General features: G+C 50.8%; 1 protein-coding gene across 3 annotated transcripts in view; it reads right to left on the minus strand.

The window, feature by feature from the left end:
- Nucleotides 1-18,608: 18,608 nt before the first annotated feature.
- Nucleotides 18,609-24,410, minus strand: part of CD82 (CD82 molecule) — a 50,639-nt gene continuing 44,837 nt past the window's right edge. For all 3 annotated transcript variants that reach the window (XM_033121117.1, XM_033121118.1, XM_033121116.1), the window contains 4 exons: nt 23,558-23,659; nt 20,191-20,394; nt 19,763-19,846; nt 18,609-19,462 (listed from right to left, as the gene is read on the minus strand). In XM_033121117.1, coding sequence (XP_032977008.1) covers nt 19,385-19,462; nt 19,763-19,846; nt 20,191-20,394; nt 23,558-23,659 — 468 coding nt within the window. In that variant the 3' untranslated portion in view covers nt 18,609-19,384. The remainder of the gene's footprint in view (nt 19,463-19,762; nt 19,847-20,190; nt 20,395-23,557; nt 23,660-24,410) is intronic.

Below are 24,410 nucleotides of genomic sequence, written 5' to 3' on the forward strand. Positions count from 1 at the left end.
TATGTCTAAATCAAGCTCGATTTTAAAAGAGAAACAAAGAGGCAAACATAAAAACAAACCTAGGCTCAGAGATTTAAAAATAACTAGCTTAGAGCTAGAATTTAATTTTGAGTTTAGCTTGGAAATTTTGTCTTCTAACGAGAACATTGAGTCCATTTATATTGATTGTAATATTTGGGTTTATTCCCACCTTCTTATTGTGTGCTTTCTGTTTGTACAGCTGTTTCTGTTCCTTTTCTTTAGTGCCCCATTTTGAATTAAATGGATTTGATCCTCACTGGAAAATGTATCAACAGAAGAAAACCAAACAGAGCTGGCTGCTTTGAGTTGAGCTGTGCCTTGTCCGTGGAATTCTGCCCACAGGTGCTGTGTTCTGTGACCTGCCTGTACCACCAGTGACGAGACGAGGGCCAGATTTCTATGTGTATTGGGTTTCATTCTTCCTCCTACTAGTTAAGCAGTTTTATTTTCTTTATCTATTCTTTCAATTGTTCCCCTGACTATTTTCATACTCTTACTTAGCATAACAAAGCTAAGTAAGTTCTATTTTGTTGTGTTAGACGCCCCCACGTTAGACGTCATTACTGTTGTATTATGTAGTCACTGTATTTTGAATGTAACTACATATTTACCATCTTTGCTCACCATTCTTTCTACATCTCAGGCCTTCCCACTCTGAGATATTTTCTCTTCTACCTAGAATATGTTAAAAAAAAAAAAAAAAGCTTGATTGAGCTAGAATTCTCATACCATATAATTCATCACTTAAATGGTACAATTCAGTGGTTTTTGGTATAGCCAGTGTTGGGCAGCTGTCATCACAATCAACTTTCCAACATTTTCTTCACCCCAATAAGAAACCCCGCAACTATTAGTAGTCATTCCGTATTTCCCTTGAAGTCCCCCAGCCCTAGGTAACCACTAATTTATTTTCTGTCCTTATAGATTTGCCTATTCGGGACGTTTCTCATGAGCTGAATTACACAATACGTGGTTTTCTGTGACTGGTTTCTTTCACTTAGCATAATGTTTTCAAGGTTCCCCACATTGTAGCATGTACTAGTACTTCATTCTTTTTTATTGCCAAATAATGTTCCATTGTACGAATACACCACATTTTATTTATCCATTCATCAGCGAAAGGACATCTGGGTTGTTTCCATTTTTTTAATGAATAATGCTGCTATGAACATTCATATGTAATTTTTTTATATGGATGTATGTTTTCATTTCTCTTGGGTATATACCTAGGAGCAGAATTGCTGGGTCATATGGAAACCCCATGTTTAACATTTTGAGGGACTGCCAGGCTGTTTTCCAATGTGGCTGTATCATTTTATATTCCTATCAGCAATGTACGAGGGTTCTGAATTCCCCATGTCCTTGCCAATACTTGATATTTTATTTCCTTCTTTATTTTAATTTGATTATAGCCATCCTAGTGGGTCTGAAGTGGTATCTCATTGTAGTTTTGATTTGCATTTCCTTGATGGCTGATTACATTGAGCATCTACTTCAGGTATTTATTGGCCATTTGTATATATTCTTTAGAGAAATGTCTGTGCCTTTTGCCTATTTTTAAATTGGTTTATTTGTCTTTTTACTATTGAATTGCGAGAATTCTTGATCTATTCTGGACACTCTTTCTTTATCAGGTATGTGATTTGCAAATGCAGTCTCCCTTTCTGTATTTGTCTTTTCACTTTCTTGATAGTATCCTCTGAAGGACAAAAGTTTTAAAATTTGATGAAATCTAATTTATCTATCTTTTCCTTTGTTGCTTGTGCTTTAGGTGATGTACCTGCCTAACCCAAGGTCATTAGGATTTATACCTATGTTTTCTTCTAAGTGTTTTGTAGTTTTAGCTCTTACATTTAGGTTTTTGATCCATTTTAAGTTGATTTTCAAGTGGTGTAAAGAAGGGGATCCAACTTCATTCTTTTGCATGTGGATATCTAGTTGTCCCAGCACCATTTGTTGAAAAGACTATTTTTTTCCTTCATTGAATTGTCTTGGCATAAATCTAGTTTATTTGGCATAAATCCCTTTTGCATAAATCTGGTTTATTTCTGGATTCTCAATTCTGTCCCATTGATCTATATGTCTACCCTTATGCCAGCACCATATTATCTTTCTGGTAAGTTCTGTAGTAAGTTTTGAAATGAGGAAGTGTGAGTCCTCTGACTTTGTTCTTTTTCAAGTTTGTTTTAGCTATTTTTGGTCCCTTTAATTTTTGTATGAATTTTAGGATCCATTAAATTTTAAGATCAGGCCAATTTCTGCAAAATATTCAGCTGCAATTTTGATAGAGTTCGCATTGAATTTGTAAGTCAGTTTGAAATTTAGCATGATCTTAACAATATGAAATCTTCAAATGAATGAATAAAAGATATAGTTAGGTCTTCTTTAATTTAGTTCAACAACATTTTATAGTTTTCAGAGTACAACTTTTGCCTTTCTTTTGTCAACAGTATTTCTAAGTATTTTATTCTTTTTGATGCTATTGTAAGTGGAATTGTGCTCTTAAATCCATTATTTAATTATTCATTGCTAATATATGGAAATATGATTAATTTTTGTATATTGATCTTGTATCTGCAAACTTGCTGAATTTATTTATTAGTTCTAATAGTTTTTTAGTCGATTCCTTAGGTTTTGTACATACGAGAACATGTCATCTGCCAATAAAGGTGGTTTACCTCCTTCCTTTCCAATCTGGATGTGCTTAATTTCTTTTTCTTGCCTAATTGCTCTGGCTAGAGCCTGCAGCACAATGTTAAATAGAAGAGGTGAGAGCAGACATCCTGGTCTTGTTCTTGACTTTAGGGGTAATGTCCTTCAGTGAGATCTGTTGGTGGCAAACCCTCTCGGTTTTATTACATCTTTGTTCTTATAAAAATAGATTCATTAGAGAATTCTAGTTAACAACTACTTTATTTCAGCAATATGAGCTTCAGATATCCTAAAAATATCACTCTGCTCTGTTCTGAATTGAATCGTTGCTGTTGAGAAGTCAGCCATCTGTTTAAATGTTGTTCCATTGGAGGTGATTTTTTTGTCTCTCTCTAGCTGCTTACTCTCTCTCTCTCTCTCTCTCTCTCTCCCCTCTGCTGGTGGACTTTATAGGTATGGATTTCTCTTCCCTTTCAGTGCTTAGGAATTATTGGTTTTTCTGAATGTAAGTTTTGCTATCTTTCAACAATTCTTGACAATTTTTAGTTATGATCTCTTAAAATATTGCCTCTTTCTTATACTTTCTTGCCTTTCTGTCTAACATTCTAATTAAACATGTTAGATGCTCATACTCTCTCCGCCACATCTTTTTACTTCTCTTTTAATATTCTCCAACTCTTTTTCTCTTTGAGCTGTAGTCATAGTAATTTCTGCAGCTCTATCTTATGTTTTACTAATTCTGTCTTCAGCTCTTTATAATCTCCTAGTTGGCTTTGAATTCTGCAATTTCAGGGATTATATTTTTTATTTATAGAAGTTGTATTTGATTAATTTCCAAATCTAGTTAGTTTGTATGGGCTCTTGTTACTTGTTCATATTTTTATGTGAGCTGAGGAACTTCATCTCCAGCTTTATACTTGTCTCCATTGTGACTTTATACATAATCCTGTGTTATTATTTTTTTTATGTATTTTTTTAAGGGGTGCAGCTCACAGTGCCCCATGTGGGGATCAAACCAGCAACTTTGTTGTTATTAGCACCACGCTCTAACTAACTGAGCTAACCGGCCACCCCAATCCTGTGTTATTTTAATAATAAAAACACCGATGAAAACTTGCAATGTGCATTGTGAAAAGCTAAGGTGAGGTTGGGTAGATAGGGAGTACCTAGGGAGGGTATATTGCATTATTTGCCAAATTTAGTGGACCAAGTACCCTCACTACTGTTAATTTATTCTTTTTTTTATTTTAATTGGGGAATATTGGGGAACAGTGTGTTTCTCCAGGGCCCATCCGCTCCAAGTCAAGTCGTTGTCCTTCAATCTAGTTGTGGAGGGTGCAGCTCAGCTCCAAGTCCAGTCACCATTTTCAATCTTTAGTTGCAGGGGGCGCAGCCCACCGTTTCATGTGGGAATTGAACCAGCAACCTTGTTGTTGAGAGCTCGCGCTCTAACCACCTGAGCCATCCGGCCGCCCCTGTTAGTTTATTTTTCGTGGTTGTGGCATGTGTAGGTGTGTCTCTTAGGAATGAGCCTTCTGTAGGCAATGAAGATGGATCCAAATTCCCTATCCTAGGGCAGGGTCCTGACGGCATCACCTCATTTAAGCCTCACACTCATCCTCTGAGGCAGGTCTGATTATTATCCTTGTTTTAGAGATGAGGCCCAAGGAGATAAAGGCCCTTGCCTAGGGCCACCCAGCTGGTGAGTGGAGGAGACTGACTGAGTATGCATCTGGTTGGCCGGCTCAGTCTCTGGGACCAGAACTGCTTCAGCAAGGCAGAGCAGCTGGGGGGAGACAGGGCAGGCTGAGTGTGCTAAGCCTGGAGCTGAGGACCTGCGGGTCTGTCCCAGGGGACAGCCCCCTCCCCCACCCAGGATGTGTCATATTCTCAGGGGCAGCCAAGGGTGAAGGGTAAGCAGGGCCTGGGGTGGGGTGGGACCAGGGAGGGTGACGTCACCCCCACTCTTAGTAATGCTTTGGCAGAGCCTGAAGCTCCCACCTTGGGAGGGAGAGGAAGGAGGAGGGGCAGTGCTGGAGCCAGCAGCTAGGAGGCTGCCAAGTCCATGATCAGGAACGGGCACTCTGCCAGGAGCACCCGAGGCCAGGCCTCCTGGGGAGGGGCGCCTCTAGTAGAGGAAAGACATTTTCAGAGTCCTGGGAGGCGACTGTAGAAAGTGGTGTCCACATCAGATTGCGTGATATTTGGACCGTTTGTCTGTCTGTCTGACTAGCGAGGCTAGTGGCCAGCTGTCCCTTGATCAATGCTCGACCCTCTAATGGCCTGACCATTTATTTTTCTCACTGGTTGGTAGACTACAGGATTTACGTGACTGACAGTTGGAGATGTCAGCAGGGACAGGCCAAACCTCTGTCCACTTCTATGAGAGCTTAGGGTGCCCTCCCACTGGTGCTCGATGCACCCTCCCCACCACCGAGCACCCAGGGTCAGGTGGAAGGAAGGAGGCCAGGTGCTAGACGGACAAAGTTGAATATGACAATGGCCTGCCCTCAAGGAGCTTGCATCTAGGAGGGGAGAGAGCTTCACATCCATGATGACTGAAACCAGGTCTTGGACAAGTTGGACCACAGAAAACATACATGTGTCAGGTACTCTGACCAGCTCTGGAGGTCCAGGCCCCTCCTACCGACCGCAGACACGTCTCCTTCTGCTCATCCCTAGCGGGTAGCGGCCTTTTTTTTTTTTTTTTTTTTTTTAAATATTTTATTGGGGAAGGATAACAGGACTTTGTTGGGGAACAGTGTGTATTTCCAGGACTTTTTTTATTGGGGAACAGTAGTGTGTTTTTCCCAGGATTCATCAGCTCCATCCAAGGCAAGTTGTTGTCCTTTCAGTCTTAGTTGTAGGGGGCGCGGCTCAGCTCCAGGTCCAGTCGCCGTTGTTAGTTGCAGGGGGCACAGCCCACCGTCCCTTGCGGGAGTCGAACCAGCAACCTTGTGGTTGAGAGGACGCCTCTGATTGTCTGCCCCTAATCCTCACTTACTTGGTCCTCACTCACCTCTCTTCCCTCCTCTCTACCTGACCCCTAGCTCAGCACTCCCTGCCCCAGCCAGTTCCTGGAGGAGCATCTCATACTTCCAGGCCTTAGCGCATGCTGTGTCCCTTCTAGGGCCTGGCTAATACTGCTCATTTCCATAGAACCCTTGACTGTCAATGATGGTCCTGTCTCCTGCACACAAATGTTTCCTGTCCCTCCAAACAGCCTCAACTCTAAAGACATAAGCAGGTCTTGTCCTACCTGGAGCTCTCTGATGGCTGTTGGTGAGTTTCATCTGACCCTGCATAGTAGGAATGACATATGCAGACACACTGGAACTTACCCATTCATTTCTTGAGCACCTACTGCGTGCCAGGCACTGTGCTAGCCACTCAGGATACAGTGGTGAGGAAGCAACAACATCCTTACCTACATTCAGGAGCCCTACAGTGTAGCTGTGGCCACGCACACACACACACACACACACGCACACACACACACAGGCTTGAACAAAGACCTCAGCTTGAAATAGCTTTCCTGGAAGCTGGACTTCGTGAGAACCAAGATCAAGGCCAACACCGAGCAACATGTCCCTCCCATTGCCTTCCCACCCTTTTCAACCCCTCTCCGTGCTCCAGGATATAGTCCGAATGCCTTCACAGAGTTCTAGTCTTAATGCCTGCCATGTAACTCTACATGGGCCACTTCTCGTCCGGACCGCGATAGAAATGGGGAATGCTGACCATTACCAACCCCGTCTCCCTCCACCAGACCGTCAAGAGCCAGGGGGCGCCTCTTCCACACAAGGCCCATTGGACTCGTCACAGGCCCAGGGCTTTTTCCTGACTGGGCTTACAGTAGAAAGTGCTGCCCCCACCCCACTCTCTCGCAAATAGGGCAGATAGAGGACATCACACATGGGTGTTCTCCGGAGGCATGCTGATTCACGGGACCCTGGATTTAGCACACCTGGGGCTGCAGTCACCTTGCTCTGTCTTCTCCAGGCGGTCGTTGTGAGGAGGGAGTCAGAGCTCCATCCTTCTGGGCCACCGCTGGCAGCACCCCCCCCCCCGCCACTCACCTCCTCATTTCCAGCACTCAAGGCTGGCCACAGTGCCATCTTCTTCAGGAAACCCTCCAGGCTCCTCTCCCCGTTCCTCTCCTCTCAGACAGGAAGACACTCCTGGCTCCAACCCTTTGTGACATGTTGGTAGTGTATCTGCTCCCCTCTTCTACCGGGTTCCTCTCCAAGCTTTGCTCTAAGCCAGTGTTTCTCAACCTGCCCATGTATCCAAACTGACAGAGGTGCTTGTTGAAAGCACAGATTCCCAGAGCCCGTCATACTCAAGGAACCAGAATCTCCACAGGAGGGACCAGGAAGCTGGATATCTATGAAGAGGCTCAAGTGATTGTTAAGTCAGGCAAGTATGCGGTACTGCTCAAAAAGGACCATAGCCTGACTGCTTTTCTTCATCACCTTATTCCATCCTGGACTGAGACTAGGGTCCTTTATATTTATCTATTCATTCACTCATTCATTCATTCATTCATTCATTCATTCATTCATTCATTCATTCAACAAATATGTCTTAAATGCCTTTCATGTGTCAGGCATTGTGCTCCAAGCTGGGGACAGGGCAAGGAACAAACCAGAAGCCCTGCCTGCCTTCAAGGAACTAAGAGTTGAGCTGAGAAGACACAAACCCTAACCAGCAACTGCAATTAACTGGCAGGAGAACCACCCCCAGAATTGGGCATTGAGAGTCTGCTCCACATCAGGCAGCGGTTCGAAGCCTGCCCATCTGCTCACTCATTTAGTCCTGGAAGCAACCCTATGAAGTTGGGATTATTATTACACCCATTTTTGAAGGGAGGAGCTAAAAGGTTAACTCACTTGCTGATGGTCAGACAGCTCAGGACGCAGAGTCTGGCTCTGAACCCGTGGCTCACGTGTGGGTGGAGGACAGGGCCATGGGAGGGCACAGTAAGGCCACCGATGTCATTAGGGGGTGTGGTCAGGGAAGCCCCCTGCAGGCTGATCTGAAGGAGGAGAGGTTAGGCAGAAGACCAGAGGGAGGAGCAGGACTCATTTCTGAGGGGACAGCGAGGCAGAGGAATTCAGGGCACTAAGGGAGTGAGGGGCTGGCAACTTACTCCAAGACATCAGGCAAGCAAGTGTGGAAGAGTGACCTGACCAGCGGCTGATGAATCTAACAGGGCATCCAGGCATTTGTAAGTGTCACCTCCTCTGGAAGGAGGCCAGCAGCCATGAGGCTGAGCCCCATGCCTGGCTGAGTTCAAATGCCCCGTGGCCATCCCTTCGCCAGCTGTGTGACTCTGGGCAAGCTATTAACCTCGCTAAGCCACATCAGTTTTCTCATCTGTACAATGGGGATGATGCTAAGAATTCTTAGGTCTTAGTGTCATTTGGGGGAATAACTAAGATAATGTGTGCTAAGTGCTGACACCTAAGAAACATTAGTTGTTAGTGTTTGTGGGGTGTGGCTCTGAGTATTCTCTCCAATTGAAAGATGAGAAGATGGAGGGCCAGAGATGTAGAGTGACTTGTCTAGGGTTTCTCAGCCAAAGAGGGCCCCAGCGTAGGATCTTTCCAGCATCCAAGTTGCCCCAGGAGAGGGGAACTTGTGTAGTTGTGAGATACAAGTTCTTCCCATTACCTCAAAGACCCTCAGGCCTCCTAGCCTCTCACCTTGGTACCTCTTCTGCTCCCGCAGACACTTGCTCGAGCTCCTGGGCCATACAAAGGCTCCTAGCAGCTAGCTTCCCATTAGGTGGGGCACTGGATGGGGCCTGCTGCCAGCCTGGAGGAGGCAGCCTTGGCAGGGAACCTTCGGGAGGCCTGCGGCTAAGCCCCCACCCGGGGTTGTGATCACTCTGAGAGGAAGAGACAGCCCCGACTGTCCCTGAATTCCCCGTTTGTAAATAGTTCAGCCAGGAGGCGAAGGGCAGGTTGCCCAGTGCCTGGTGCGGGAAGATGGCTGCAGTCCAGCAGCTAACCAGAGGGGTGGGGCAGGTGGGTGGGGATGAAGGGTGTCTGTGACTTGTCAGCCGGGGACGCAGGGGATCAGGATGGAGCCAGTGCTTATCTCTGCCTCTCCAGCACCCGCCACCTCCTCCTCGGCCGGCTGCCACTCACAGAGCTTGAGCATCGTGTCGAGAATCTGGCCAGCTCTTGGAGTTGGGGGACACTTTTTAAAGCCCCTACTCCCCTTTCTTTCTCCTCTCCACCTCCCTGCCCCCTACCTGTCATTTACAGGGAACATGTCAAAATCTCTTTTTAAAAAAGCCACAACTGTGGTGATAAAGTAAGAAGAGGACCTTCCTGAATTCAGCCGAGACTGGAACAAAATCCTGTCCCGGCCACTTATTATTTAGGTGGCCTCAGGGCAGGCAGTGCACTTCTCTGGACCCTCAGTTTTCCCATCTACAAAGTGGGGATGATCCTAACGACCCCAGTGTTCCTATAAGGGTTATGTGTGTGGAGTGAGGGCCTGGCACGCAACAGGGCCCAGGAAATGTCACAAAAGGAAGAACACTACGGGAATCAGTACATGACAGGCGCTCGATAAATATTTACTGATGAAATAGGAGGTGAAATGAAAAAGCAATAAATGATCCCAACATCTGTGCCTTTGTCTTTCTTTCTCAAAGCACATGGGAATCAGAGGCATTGGCGGAGGGTGAGAGAAGAGCAGGGTGAGATGCGACATAATTCTTGGGGAAGGAAGGCTGAGAACATTCTTAATGACGTCAGCTCCTGTGTGCAGAATACATTACGCTCTCTCAAGTGTGCTGGCTTGCTCTGACATTGAGGCTCCTCTGGAAGGAGATTCAGAAGTAAGTCCACAAAGGCAGGCTTTAGGTTTCAATCTTGTCTCTGCTTCTTCCTGTCAGGCAGCCTTAGGCGAGACCCATGTCTTCTTCAAGCCTCTGTTTTCTTGAGTATAAAGTGTGGCTCTGAATAAGAACTCGGTGGCTCGGGAGGTTGGAGCTCCATGCTCCTAATGCCGAAGGCTGCCAGTTCGATTCCCACATGGGCCAGTGCCAGATGGCTCAGTTGGTTGGAGTGCAGGCTCTGAACCACAAGGTTGCTGGTTCGACTCCTGCAAGGGATGGTGGGTTGCGCCCCCTGCAACTAACAACGGCAACTGGACCTGGGGCTGAGCCGCGCCCTCCACAACTAAGATTGAAAGGACAACAACTTGATTTGGAAAAAGTCCTGGAAGTACACACTGTTCCCCAATAAAGTCCTGTTCCCCTTCCCTCCCCCCCCCAAAAAAGAACTCTCAGAGGTGCTGGGAGGATTCAATGAGGTCGTCTATGTGGACAGCTTGGCCCTAGGCCTGGTGTACTCGGCCCTCTGCAAATGAGAGCTGTTATTATTATTATCTAAGATCATCATTGTATCAATTAGTTAGTGCTGTGTAATAACTACCCCCAAACATAGGGACCTGAAACCACCACCATATATTTAGCTCCCAATTCTGCATGTCAACAATGCAGTTTGGGCTCAGCGAGGTGGTTCTTTGGTCCTCCTCTTGCGTCTGTGGTTGGCTGCAGGTGAGCCACACAGCTCTGCTTTCAAGGTGAGCTGGCTGCTGGCTGGTGTGACGAGGAGACTGGGCCACTTGTCTTTCATTCTCCAGCAGGCTACCCTCGGCTTGTTCACGTGACAGTGGCAGGGTTTTGAGAGAGAGTGAGAGCGAGAGTGAGAGCGAGAGGAAGGGCGCGATTCTTCTTGAGGCTTGGATTCAAAATTGGCCCAGTGCCTCCTCCCCCACAGCAGGTCACAAGGTAAGAAGATTCATGGACGGGCTAGCTGCACAGTCACGTGGCAGAGGACATCAATACGGGAAGGGGGATAGCGAGATCATTTCTGCAAACAACTTACCACAGTGCAGCTAATTGGCGGACACCTGGCACGGGAACCAGGTCTCCTTGATTCCCAGTGCAGTGACCCGCACCTCAGCTGCCTGTGGGACCAGCAGCAAAGCCTGTTGCTTTCCCAGATGGCTGCACTGCTCCGTTCTCCACCCCTGGTCAGAGCCAGGTTGCCACCTTTAAATCCCTTTCCCCTTAGGAGATGGAGACAAGACTCCCCACAGGGCCAGGCACACGCATCCCACACATGGAGTCATGGAGACCTGATGGCTCACATCGCCTGTAGCAACCCCATGGCACCCCCTTCGTCCTCAGAGGGAAATACACACAGCACTTCTGGACACCCCTCCCCACAGCGCAGCCCTGGTGTCTGCTCAATAGGTAAGCTATCCCGACGAGGTGTTTTGGACCATCACAGGTGACAGGTAGTACCCTCAGCCGCCTGGAAAATGTTTTCCTGCTCAGGTGGAATTGGCAGGAGGCCAAGTCAGTTCCCCGTGGGGCTAGGAGGTGCCTGGTTCTCATTTCTATTCACAGTTTGATTGGCTTCTGTGCGTTCTCTCCAAGTCTCGGCCAGGCAGCCCCCACGGTGTCCCAGGCAATGAGGACATGAGGTGACAACAGCCAGTCTGGGGACAGGCTTCTTCCATCTTTTGTGCATTTACTGGTGGGCAGAGACAGGATCTTGATCATCTGCTCGGACATGGGGTACATTGTCCAGTTTCTGTTTGTGTCTCCCCCTCTACACTGACGCTCCCCTACGGCAGGGACCTGGCTCACTTCGGTTTGCCCCAACTCCTTCCACAGAGCCTGGTATATAGAGGGCACCTTATGGTTAGTGCACGGATTGGTGGATCGGGTTTGACTGAGTTGTGCCTCCTCAGAAGGACCTACCTCCTCCACTCCTTCTGTGAACCACGGTCTGTATCGCCACTGGCCTTGAGGCCTAGGGGAAAGGACACTAGACCCCGCGCCACAGGCCCCGGGGCCAATCCTAACTATGTGACTGGGGACATGAGGCCATCGTGTGCAGTCAGACTGGTTGTTCGCTGCCAGCTCCGGGGGAGCCATTTATTTAGACTACAATGTGAATGACTCCTTCTGGGTTTGTGCAGCAGGGCAGGCCTGCAGCAAATGACTTAGCTTCTCCAGGTCTTGGTTTCCACACCCGTAAGGGAGCAATCATGTTTACTTTGCTGATGAGTGAGGGTTAGAGGTTGACACTGAATAAATGGGGGCTGTTGTGCTGGTGACGTGGTGATGCCGAGGAAGGAGGCAGGGTGCGAGGGAGGGGCCCCATCGGTGCCTGCCGGTTTCTCTCTCTGTCCTCTTGCTGCCCTGCCTGCCCCTTTGCCTGCTGCCGACTCAGGCGTCACCCGGCAGAGCTGGCCCAGCTCTTATTCCCAGCCCCTCCTCTGTCTGGGGTCCCGTTCTCAGCATTGCTCCCACTCTCCCCCACCCTTCCTCCTCTTTGTGGGCTGCCTCAGGTTTGCAGCCTGCCCTCTGGGGCTGCAAACCCATCCTGCCACACTTGAGGACATGCACACCTACCTCCTGGACCCTAAGGCCCTGAGTCCTCCATGAACCAGGACCAAGAGGGTTGGCTGCTGAGATCACAAGGTCTCTGTCACCCTGGAAGCCCCAAGCTGGGCTCGCGCAGGTGTGTGAGGCAGGGGCAGAGGCTAGACCCCTCACTACTGTCAGCTGCCACTAACACGCCTTCCACTCCCACAGCCTTCCAGGAGGCTGCTGGGCTCTCTCCAGCTCCGGCCTTCCATTCTCCCCTTCTCTCCAGCCCCTCTGCACTTGCAGCTATTCCTGCCAAGCTCCCACACCCCCAGTCTCCTACAGGAAGCCCATTCCTGTCCCCAGGGGGTGCTGCTTGCCTCATCTGAGGTAACACAGGGGTGGGGGGGAGGGAAGGGGCCTGGCTCAGGGCCTGACATTGCCCCACTCACGAAGGCAGGTGCTGGGGAAATGACTTCAGAAGGGGCAGCTGGGGTTGGGAGGGTGGGTGCTCACTGCTCAGATGTCCTCTATCAGGCCCTCCTACCTGGCTGCACCTTCCCCAGAAGCTAGGAGGCTCCTCCCCACTGGCCAGGGGGCTGGGCTCAGATTTCTTCAGTCCCAGCCTCTGGGACCAGCCAGCAGTTCCTGCCCTGGAGGGACCTAAGTTCTCTGCCTGCCTGTTCCTGTCCAGGGAGGAGGGGGAACCCCACCGAAGCCAGGAGCAGTCCTGGGAGCGAGCTGCATTGGGAAGCGGCTCGCTATGTACACGTCCTCACTTAATCCCCACAATAACACTGACAATCCCCATTTCACAGAGTTGACTAAGAGAGGTGAAGTCACTCTGCCAATCGCTGTTTTGATTTTCCTTTTTTTTCCTTCTTTTTTTTAAAATTTCAGTTGGGAAGGGAGTTGCCAAGAGAATAGCTGATTCTGCAGTGTGGCTAGAAGGGAAGGGGGCTGAGTGATGAATGCTTCCACCCCCTTTCCTGTTTGTTCCACTTGCTGTTCATTATTCTACTTCCTTCCACAGGATGCCAGAGGCTTAGATGGGCCTCAGGGGTCCTGCAGCAACACTGAGCATGGACTGTGCTGTCAGCAGTTGGCTGTTGTTTGCATGTGTATACTATGTGTGTGCATGTGTCTGTTGTGTAGGTGTGTCCAGGTGAGTGTGCAAGACTCCCTACATTCACCAGAACACAGGTGCCTTGTAGGTTTCTTCACTGCTGTGCTCTCAAAGTGGCACATAGTAGGTGTCCATTAAGTATTCATGGAATGAATGAGTGAATGAACGAATGAATGAATGAAGAAATGAACCTTAGCCCACAGGTTCCAAAGACCCCAGACTGTAGCCAGATATTTGCCGTGAGGCAGTGTGACAACTTAGGTCTCTGTCCCTCTTCGGGAGAAGGAGGTGGTGACAATTCTGGCCGGGGAGTTGGCCTGCTGGCCAGACACGCCAATGTCATTAGTGACCCCCCCTTCACCCTGCTGCTCTTTGGCCTGGGAGACTGGCTCATCTGGAAGACCCCAGGACAGGGCTGGAGGGGGCTCTGCTAGTACAGGCTGGAAGACATTTGGCTGGAAGACATTTGGCCTTTCCTGCTCACCACTGGCCACAGCTTAGTCTGATAGGAGAAGAGCTGGGATCCCTCACACCTGCAAATGGACTGAGTTCTCAGGGGGGATCAGGGCGTGTGTGTGTGAGTGTGCACACATGCACGCACATACATGCGTGCACATACATGCGTGCACATACTGGACTGACATTCAGTGGTGCTCACGCATACAGTCAATTACTAAAAGATTGAAATATCTCCCTGCTGGTTGACAACAATCCCCCAGGCCAAACTTTAGGTGGCCTCGCATCTCCGGCCAATCCACACAGGAGTCCAGCTCAAGATGGTTTCTATTCCCTTTGGTCAGGGTCCACGTCACACAGCCCCTCAAAGTCCAGCTTCCTAGACACTTCCAGAGCACTGCCATTGGCTCCCCAAAAGACCAGAGTGCAAGCTGGCACCCACCTATGCTGCTTGCCTGCCCCAGGGAGCTGTAGGTGGGCACTGCCCAGGGGCCACCTTGCCTTCTTCTGCCCACTGCTCAGTAGCCAGGCCACCATGAGCCCGTGTGCCAGACCTCTGAACAGCATGTCCCTTGGCCTGGACTCTGGTGGAAGAAACGGCAGCCTAGAGGTGGCCCCTACCCCCTCAGAAGGCGTGGTAGCAGCTCAGCTGGCCCAGTAGCCCAGGGAGGGCAGCAAGAGGGATGGAAGGCCCATGCGGGATCTGGATGGATGGCCAGCTCTAGGGGCCAGTTCAGGAATTAGAAAAGCTGGATTATGGTCCCACCCTGTGGAACTTCAAACTGAAACAGGTTCCTCCCCAGGAGGAAGGAGTGAGGGGCCCAGCGGAGCAGTGCTTAGTGATGAGATTTCACAAAAGTTAGAGCCATGGGCTGACAGCACAGTACAACCTTGGGGTTGGCACAGAAAAGCTAGGGTGTGGGAGGCAGTGAGGTGGAAGGATGTCTCTAGAGTCAGGTCCATGTGGTTCTAATCCTGGCTCTAGCGCTTTCCAGGCGTGAGGCCGTGGGACCTGCCATCCAAGGTGGACCTTCCAGAAGAAGAGGCTGGGGGATTGAGCCCACCCCTTTAGTAACTGTTGGCATTTTCTCAGTCTCCTCCAAGTATTTAGCAAACAGTTTTCAGCCCCTCCCCACCCACACACACTCTATGTGGACCAAGGCCACACAGAAAGACAGAGGTGGCCCTAGATTCAAACCCCAATCCCCTGAGTCCACATGACAAGGCATTTTATGAAAAGCCATCCTGAGAAGCATCCTGTACCCTCCCTGAGGGTGAAGTTGGGAGGGGACCCACCACGATGACACAGCCCATGAGAACAGGCCAGGTAGAAACTCTGATACTCCTTCTCTCCAACTGCCTGAGAAGGAAGGGGCCAAGGCCACAAAGGGGACTTTCAGCTAAGGGGACTTTCAGCTAATGGGACTCAGCTTGTCCCATTTAAGCTGGAGGTCAGCAGGGACTGAAACAGGGTTACCTCAGGTCTTCCTTGTACCCCATCTTCTCAGCACACCTAGACTCAGCCCCAGAGCCTGGACATCAGGGCCTGACCCACTCAAATGCCATGTTCCATTCTTGGCTAGCTAACATCTGCTGCTCCTTTTTGGGGAGGAGGATCTCAGCTTCCTGAACCATACTAGCACCCCCATTCTTCCCACCACCCAGGCCTAAGGGGCTGGGGAGGAAAAATGTACATGGGGAAAGGGGACACCCCAGTTTGTCTGTGCTCATCTGATTACGGACCCCAACCTGGGTACCATTCCCCTCTCCCTGGACCTGATGAAACCCTGAGAGGTGGCCTGAGCAGAACCCCCTATCTGGAACACCCAAGGCCCCCTCATGCTTACTTCTCTCTGGCGTCATGCCGGGGGCTCCCTGCAGGTGTCACTGAAGGGCAGGAAACTGAGCCATCTGGCCGCCCAGACTCTCCTGCCACCTGCCCCAGAGGGCCCTGTGATTCTCAGTCCTCACCTCCTGCAGACCTCAGCCTCGCTAGGGCTCCCAGGCCTTCCGCTGCCATGGTCTCGGAGAGAGACTGGAAAGATGTCTGCTTGGCTGAGAGTACCGTGAGGTGGGCCAAGCCAAGGGAGGCAGTTGCTCCCTCTGGTTTAGGGTTCCCGGGGGACAGGCACCTTGCTGAGGACTGTATATCCCCCATGTCTGTGGGGACAGAGCCAGGAGTGCAGTTTCCAGGCTCTCGGCCTCACGTGAAAAGGTGCTGGCTCAGGTAGTAAATGGCCATCAACTGTGATTGGATGGCCATCAGCTGTGGCTAGTTGGCCGTCAGCTGTAACCAGTGAGCCATTGGCCACTAGTATAACTGCTGCGGCTGCGCTGGCAAGTCGAGTCGAGGAGAGTTGAGGGAAGTCGGAGTCGTTGGTTGGTTGGCAGAAAAGCGGACAGCAGGTCACACGTCGTGTGAATCCAGCCTCCAGTGAGACTATAGCGGTATGACTCCCCTACCTATGGCTCCGTGGGTGTTCCTTTTTGGCCTCACCACGTCCTGTGTTCTTGTGTGGGGAGCGGGACCAGAGACCCGGCCTGATGACTCTCTGCATGACAAATGGCACAGCGAGCAGGGTCCCCCGCGTGACAATGTCCCAAGCCTCGCACAATCCTGTCACCATCCCAGTGTTCAGATGAGGAAAGGGAGGCTCCAAGAGGTGAAGGGGTTCACCAGGGGCCACCCTGCTACGAAACACCAGAGCCTCTGTTGGAACTCTGGCCCGCCTGACCCACGCGCTGAGCCCTTCTCAGGGCAAAGGGAATGCGCGGCCATACCCCTTCCGAGACCTAGTGACGTGGAATCGCTGCATGTGCACCGAGGGACCCCCAAGTTAAATCAGACCTCATCCCTACCCCACACAGCTCCAAGGCCAGAGGAAGCCCCAGATTCTCCTTGTCTGCAACCAGATGCAGAATGTTGAGGATTATTTAACTTCTTGTTTTTCATTGTCCTATCGGTACAGTGGGAATAATGACGAACATGCACCTCACAGGATTGCAGTGGGCAAATCAGTTAATATGTCGCTGGGACTAGTACAGAGCAAGTGCTACCTAAGCACCAAGTGTATGTAAAACGGTCGCCCAATTGTTACATGTGTATTCACTAGGTCTCGCTGGTTCCTCCTTGGCAGACGCACAACTTCTGTCCTCGTTGCCAATAATCAGCACAAGGCCAGGCACACAACAGGCTCATTTGTGCTTTTTGCTTCAGTCATGAATGGCTATCAAGGTCTGTGTGTTGGAGGGTGGTCTTGAATTCTGCATGCCAGCCAGCCACATTCTTTGCAGTAGCTAGGCATGAGGAATCCTTGGGAAACCAGAGCTAGTTAACTGATAGAAAGGTTTCCTTTTTTGCTTTGACCACTGGGAAGCTCAAAGGCAAACTTGGTTCAACTAAACAACTCGAGCTCAAGGATGGCAGCTGCTTTTGTTTTGCATTCCAACCAGATTGATCAATACGTGCTGAGTAGAGAAGGCTCCTGAGGCTGCAGTGAGTGATACCAGCTGTAAGCACGCCCAGGGTGCATCTGGGCTAAGAAAGATGAGAACAATGATCAATTATCAATGATCAATGATGTCTGCTTTGAGCACAGCCATGGAGAGCACACTGTGTGCATAGCACGCATTTGCCATCACCAGGCTGGGCAACTCAGCTGTGTTTATTTTATCCAAATCCACCCTTCCTTATAAATTTATATTTTCTCTGTTATGTTTTACATTTTATTATAATGTAAACTTCCTTTGTGGAATAAGGTGGGTTTTAAGTAAAATAAGCTGGAATGGCTTCATTCGGAGCCCTCAGCCCTCTGAGCATAATCAGAGCTCCAGGAAGGGTCCCTGATGGTGGCAGAGAACAGTCCCCATGGAGCTTAAGGCTTCTCAGCCCCCAGTATTGGCCCTGGATTTCAGCCACAGAAAACTTCTTGCAAGAAATGAATCAGGTTCAGATCAAGAGTTAGACTGTCACTAAGGTGTGTCCCCTCCATCCTCGCTGAAGACAAGGCTCTCTGGCTTGGGCCCTCCAATTCCATCTCTCTTTGGGGTATGTCCGTGTCTATAGTTTATCGGGGCCTGAGAATCTAAAGCAACATGATTTTGGAGGGCTGCTAACAATGCAGATTTCTTGTCCGCAGCGCAGAACTACTGGATCAGAATTCCTGAGCTTTGGAATATGCATTTCCACCAGTGTTCCCATTGGAATGAGAGACCCACAGGCCTAGGGCTGGTGAGGCACCTCGAGTAACTGGAACAACTCTGGGCTCCTAGGCTGGGGCAGCTGCGCCACCTGGTGGATCCTTCGGGAAAACCTCTCTCTGCTGCCCTGGCCCTCCACCGCAGGGAGGCAAGTCCCCACCACCCCATCTCACCGCTTCCTCCTCCTCCAGGCCCCGGGGATCAGAGAGTTGGAGGCTTCAGGGCAAGTGTCCTCCTAGGTCAGTCTTTCCCCTCGTCTTCCATAGCAACCCCACCCTAGAGGGATTTCCCCCATAACATGTGCTAAAGCAGCTGTAGAGAAAGTCAGTGAGTCTGAACCTCCCTGGGCTTCGTGACACTGGGCATAGGGCATGTGCTGGGGCTCACTGTCTGTGTACAAGTAAGAGCTTCCTTTCAAGTCTCACAATGCATCTCTGAAGCTCCTGAATTCTGCACATCTTACTCGATCACATTGCTCTAATACAAAAACGTTTCCTTCCTTTGTCTAAAACAGATGCTCTAGAAAGAGGCCTAAGTTTATCCGGTGGCTTCACTGACCACACTTCACCAGCCCACTTTTGTGTACCTTCTGGGGACACTGGTACCCTGCCCTCAGAGGCATGAATTCAGAGGTATGATCTATACCTGTTTCAACACACAAACCAAACTCCAGCCGTGGCTGCAGCCAAGCAGATGGACCGCAGCCGGGCCTCACACTCCTCAGGCACCAGGCTGGATTGTTACAAATCCTCTTTAATAGTCAGTCGTCGAATCTTGAGTATGCTTTACAGAACTGTGCATGGAGCCCCCTCCCCACTCCCCGACAAGGCACAGCCTCACCCACCCACTCCCCGGGGAACAGAGGAGAGGAGAAAGCATCCTCCCCACTTTCCTGAACAGTTCAGGGTCCTGGTGAATGCAGGGTCAGCTCTGAGTCACACCGCGAGGACGCACCTCTCTGATTCCCTAAGCAGCCCAGGGCCTGGCCAGACCCCGGCTTTGACTTGGCTCATCTAGGCCCTGCCTCTACTTCGTGGCCCAGGCCGATCTGAGCTGCCTGGGCGGGGCTGGGTCAGGCCTGGGGAATGGGTGTCACCCCTAAAGTCAGGTAAAGCCCACCCTCTCCCACAACCTCTAATGAAAACGTAAAAACCACAGATATATGTATCATAGTGGAAAAAATGTTGACCCACGCAGTGGGCAGTCCCCTGACAGCCCAGGGTGCCTTATCCCCCACCCCTTGTTTTTAATACACTTTCCCACATACACTATATACAGCCCTGAAGGCAGGGAGAAAGCCAGACATGTTGTGGGAAGCGTTTTCTCTGAGTTGCTCCGAGAACCCTGGTGGGCAGTGAGCTGAGGAGTCACAGAAGGATGAAGGCAGAAAGGCAGGGAAAGGGGTCCAGGCTCCAGGAAGCCCTCCACTTCCAGCCAGCACAAGATGGACAGGGGGCCTTGGCAGTGAGGTGGGAGGTGGGCCTGGAGGAGCCCCGGGCAGGGAGGCGGGGAGCGCAGCTGCCTTAGTACTTGGGGACCTTGCTGTAGTCTTCGGAGTGGACGTGCCGGCACAAGCAGATAGACAGGAGCATCCCCAGGACCTGTGGGGGGAGAAGGTGAGAATCAGAGGAGGCAGGGCTGCCCAGTCCCCTAGAGTCCCCTGCTGTCCAGGTCAACACACAAGGTTTGATCCAGATTCAGTGGATCTGCAAGTAGAGCCTCGTGACCAGCCTGTGATTCAGGCGGCAGAGGAGCCAGGGAGGGCCCGGGCTCAGGTCAGGCTTGCTGCTGGGCCTCTGGAAGCTGCCAGGCAGGGCCCAGCCTCCCCGAGCACACCCGCAAAGCCGGGGCAACACGGGAGGACAGAGAGTGGGGAGGGCTGCAGGAAAGGGGGCGCAGACCTCAATGACAGCGACGCCCACACACACGCCTAGGATGACGCCCAGGTTGTCCTGCAGCCACATCTGCACCTTCTCCATGCAGCCCTGCAAGGGGAGAACACAGCCAGGTCAGCCCATGTCGTGCCACCTCACCTCACCTCGTCACACAGAACTGCCAGGAGGGGCCACCCCCAGCCCGCAGGGCCTGCAGTGCACTGGATGCTCCTTGAATGGATAAATTAATGAATACACACGAGGGTACCAATGACAAGGGAACAAATGGATCAAAGGCAGGGACAGCGAAGGGAGGGAAGGAAGGAAGAAGGAAGGGAGGGAGGCAATGAGGGAGGGAGGGGGGTGCCCAAGCCCAGGCGAGCCTTGGTGGCCCTAGTACCTGAACCCACGGGCACCCCCACACCCAGGCCGTGACCCCGCAGCCCCCCACATACCTCGCGGTACACAGGCCAGTCCTCAGGGCTGTTGATGCTCTCTGTCCTGTTGGCATCCGGGGCCTGGCAGAAGCCCTTCCTCACTAAGTGGCTGTCATTTTCCGCCTTTTCCTCGCAAGAACAGGGGTAGGTGATGTTGGTGCGATTCATGAGCTCAGCGTTCTCTGTCCAGTTATAGAAGCTGATCCAGCCACAGCATTGCCCCTGGGCAAAGAGACGACAGGCTGCTCGTGCCCACTGTCCCCTCCTGGCAGAGAAGGGGCCTCCTGGGAAAGAGGCTTAGATCTGCCACGTCCAGGCCTCCCTGGTTCCAGCCAAACCACCAGGATTTGAGTTTAGGATTCATTTTGGCTTCTGTGAGCCACCAAGGATTTAAAGGGGCTTTCAGAAAACACACACCACAAACTACTAAACAGTAGGAAGGAAAAATCAGGCGCAGCCCATCGATAAGGCAGAATAGGAGGGAAGTTCGAGCTGAAAGACAGAACACGCGGAGGACACAAGGCAGGCAGATGGCATACACGGTTAAGAGTGTGGGGTCTGCAGTCAGGTCACTGGGTTCAAATCCCAGTAGCTCTGCCACCTACCAGTTTTTCACTTTGGTCGAAGTACTGACATCAGTTTCCTCACCTGCAAAATGGGGTAGCAAGATTTCTAACTCACAGGGCGGTTATGAGAACTAAACGGGCCCAGGTAGGCAGCGCCCCCAGCACAGGGCTGGAGGGCACAGTAATTGCTCAGAAAAAGGCCGGCTCCACTTTTCAGCTGAACACATGCTAGAGTTGCAATTTGCCTCTGAGATTCTTGGTTGCCAAAGTGGAAAAGATACGTGGTCCATTCTGCCTTTTTAGAGGAGAAAATGCTCTAGTTCCAGAGGGGAAGAAAGCATTTCTGGACTCTGTGTGCTAAAAGGGGCCTCCGTGGGGCTCATGAAGGGGAGCCCGAGAGGCTTCGGATTACATGTGGGCTTGAGTTTCCAACAGGATTGGGATCTCAAGGACGGGGCTCATGCTGGAAATGCCCCCAGAAGGTGGAACAGAGGGGGGGAAGGGCTCCTTTCAAATCCTGGCCCTGCCCTGTGTATGTGTAAGCCGCTGCCCTTTTCTGAGCCCCAGTTTCCTCATCTGGAGAATGGGATCACAATAACCAGTATGCTAGGGTCCCTGGGAGAACTAAATGGGCTGCATGGGTAAGCTGCATGCCACCCTGGCCAGCACAGGGTCAACTCCCCACCTGCTTCCTTCCCATCTCAGGGTGGCCGAGTCCCTGACAAGTAGCGCAGTGGCCAGCAGGGGGCGTGCCAAGCATGCTCTGGCGTTCTTGGGCTCCAGGTTGTACTTTTTATATTGCAGTTGCCTGGCTGCCGCCTCTCTGGCAGAAAGGCTGGCACATAGCCCTCTCACACCCAAGCGAAATGAGGCAGCTTTTCTTGGCCTTTCTACTGCACCAGGCAGAGCCCTCTTCTCCAGGGCCTCCTGGCCTGATTCGTGCCAAGATCTGTCCCCAGTCACTACCCACCCTGTGTTTTAGTAAAACGTCACTGCATGATAAGTGCTGCCTAAGTGCTACGGGCTTTAAAAGTCCATCTCACAGTAGTATGGATCAAAAGCCCCATTTTATAGATGAGGAAACTGAGGCTTAGAGAAGCTCTGACCAGGAAGTGGTAGAGTTAGTATTCCAGCTTTCAGGAGCCTGACTTAGAGTTTGCTTTCTTAACCACCATCCCAAGCAGCATCTGACAGACATCAGAATCTTCTAGCGGCCTTTCCTACTGCAGGAATCCCCCAGCCAGCCAACTACATCCCACGGTGGGTTGTGCCTCATCTCATGAGGGACCCACCCCTTCCCCAGGCATTTGTTCATCCTGGGACATCCGTCTGTCTCTAATCTTAGCAAAGGGCCTCAGGTATTGTGGGTCAAACTAAAGGTGTGATGAAAAAGTCTTCCTGTGTGCACCAAGCCCTCCTACCTGGCCTTATCTGGTCCTCACCAAAAAAAATCTGTGAGGCACGTAGGCCAAAAAACATCAGCCTCCCCTTTTCACAGTTCAGAAAATGGATGTGCCCATGTCTCCTGGACAGAGTCCATCTATAGTCTCCAAACTCTCCTGATGGCAGGTTTTCTCCAGCTGTCAGTTAGTGCCAACAGGTCCGAAGTGACTGCTGTGTCCAGCACCCCCATGGGAGAGAGGAGGAGGCTGCAGCCCAGAGGGGGCAGGTACCAGCCAAGGCACAGGGCATCTGGGACCACAAAAGAGGGGGCAGCCAGGACCTGATCACTGAGGGCAATGTGTGTGGGTGTAATTGGTTCACCATCAAGGTAGGCTGGGAACCCAGTGAAATGGTCATTCATTCATTCAGTCATTCATTCTGTCAGTCAGTCTTTCTGTCAGTCATTCAGTGAGTTATCTATCATTCATTCATTCATTCATTCATTCATTCTGTCAGTCATTCAGTGAGTTATCTATCATTAATTCATTCAGTCATTCATTCTGTCAGTCATTCAGTGAGTTATCTATCATTAATTCATTCAGTCATTCTGTCAGTCATTCAGTGAGTTATCTATCATTCATTCATTCATTCATTCTGTCAGTCATTCAGTGAGTTATCTATCATTCATTCATTCAGTCAGTCATTCATTCTGTCAGTCATTCAGTGAGTTATCTATCATTCATTCATTCATTCATTCAGTCATTCATTCAGTCATTCAGTGAGTTATCTATCATTCATTCATTCATTCAGTCATTCATTCTGTCAGTCATTCAGTGAGTTATCTATCATTCATTCATTCAGTCATTCATTCTGTCAGTCAGTTGCTTGGTCTGTGGCTCTCCCACTTTAACTGAGGTGGAATACACATACAGTAACATGTACAAACCCAGCTTGATGAATGTTTATACACAAAGTGGCATAACCACCGTCTGGATCAAGATTTGAATAGAACATTCCTTTCACCCCAGAAGGTTCCAACGTACACCTCCCTGGAGGAAGCCTCCTCTCAGACGTGTGTCAGCCTATGAACCTTGGAAGCCTGTTTCTTTACCTCCAGGATGCAGCTCCCAACACTCGCCTACCTGGCTTGAGACGAGAGGGCCAAGAGCTGACCCCACCCTCTCTGGCCACAGAGGGGAGCGCGGTGAGCCACGTCCAAGGCCCTAGACCCCCTGAGCACAGAACTGTGGTGGTGACTGGGGAGCCAGGCAGGGGGACTGCTCGGGGGCCCCCGCCCCCGTCAGACACACACTCACACACTGGCTAACACGTTCTATCAGGCACATACAGACACACGGAGGACCAGAGCCCGGCGCACAGACACCTGCAGGCCACTTGCCTCAGCTGCCCTGCCCTCCCCTCCCCCCGCACCTTACCTGAGCCTGCACGTAGTCCCAGCCTTCCTGCAGTCTGTCCTCCTGATCATCCTTGTAGTTCTGAATGAGCTTGATCACAATGCTGCCCATTTCCTGCTTCACCTGCAGACGGGAGAGCAAGGACCAAGGTCAGGTTTCCTGAAACCCGTGCCCCACCTCTGGTCACATCTACTTAAACTGCCTCCCCCCACTCTGACCCCCGAACCTGGGGACGTGCTCATGGTGCAAATGCTTTTTGTTTTCCACTCCAGCCACTTTCTGGGTACTTCCTGCTAGTCACCACACTAGGCCTGGTGCAGTCAGGACCAACCACTCCTGCTCTACAGTCCATTTGGCATTCAGCAGCCACGTGACCCTTTAAATGTGAATCTTTCTAAGTCCCTGCCAGTGGCTTCCCACCACTCTCAGGAAAAACGCCGGCATCCTCTCGATGGCCCACATGGCCCTGCGTCATTCGGCCCCTGCGCTTCCCACACCTCGTTTCCGCTCTTCTTGCTTCCTCTGGTTCCATTGCACAGGTCTCCTCGCTGACTTTGTGCTAAGCACACTCCTGCCTCAGGGCCTTTGCCCTCTCTAGCCCATCTCCCTGGAATCCTCTTCCCATATATTAACATGGCTCACTCGCCCACTTCCTCAGGGCCCCGCTCAAACATCAGCTCCTTAGAAAGGCCTTCCTGGAACACCCCACACAATACCATCCCTTCCCTATCCTCCCCCCCCCCCGCCCCGCCCCCACCCCGCCCACTCCTCCCAGGCCTGCCTTATCCTGAAAGGGTAAGCATGCTGTATTTTCTTCATAGCATTGTCATTACATACTCAGGTGCTTTCAGGATCCATCCTCTCTATCCCCACT

Source organism: Rhinolophus ferrumequinum, chromosome 11 (assembly GCF_004115265.2).
Source record: "Rhinolophus ferrumequinum isolate MPI-CBG mRhiFer1 chromosome 11, mRhiFer1_v1.p, whole genome shotgun sequence".
Classification (NCBI taxonomy): domain Eukaryota; kingdom Metazoa; phylum Chordata; class Mammalia; order Chiroptera; family Rhinolophidae; genus Rhinolophus; species Rhinolophus ferrumequinum.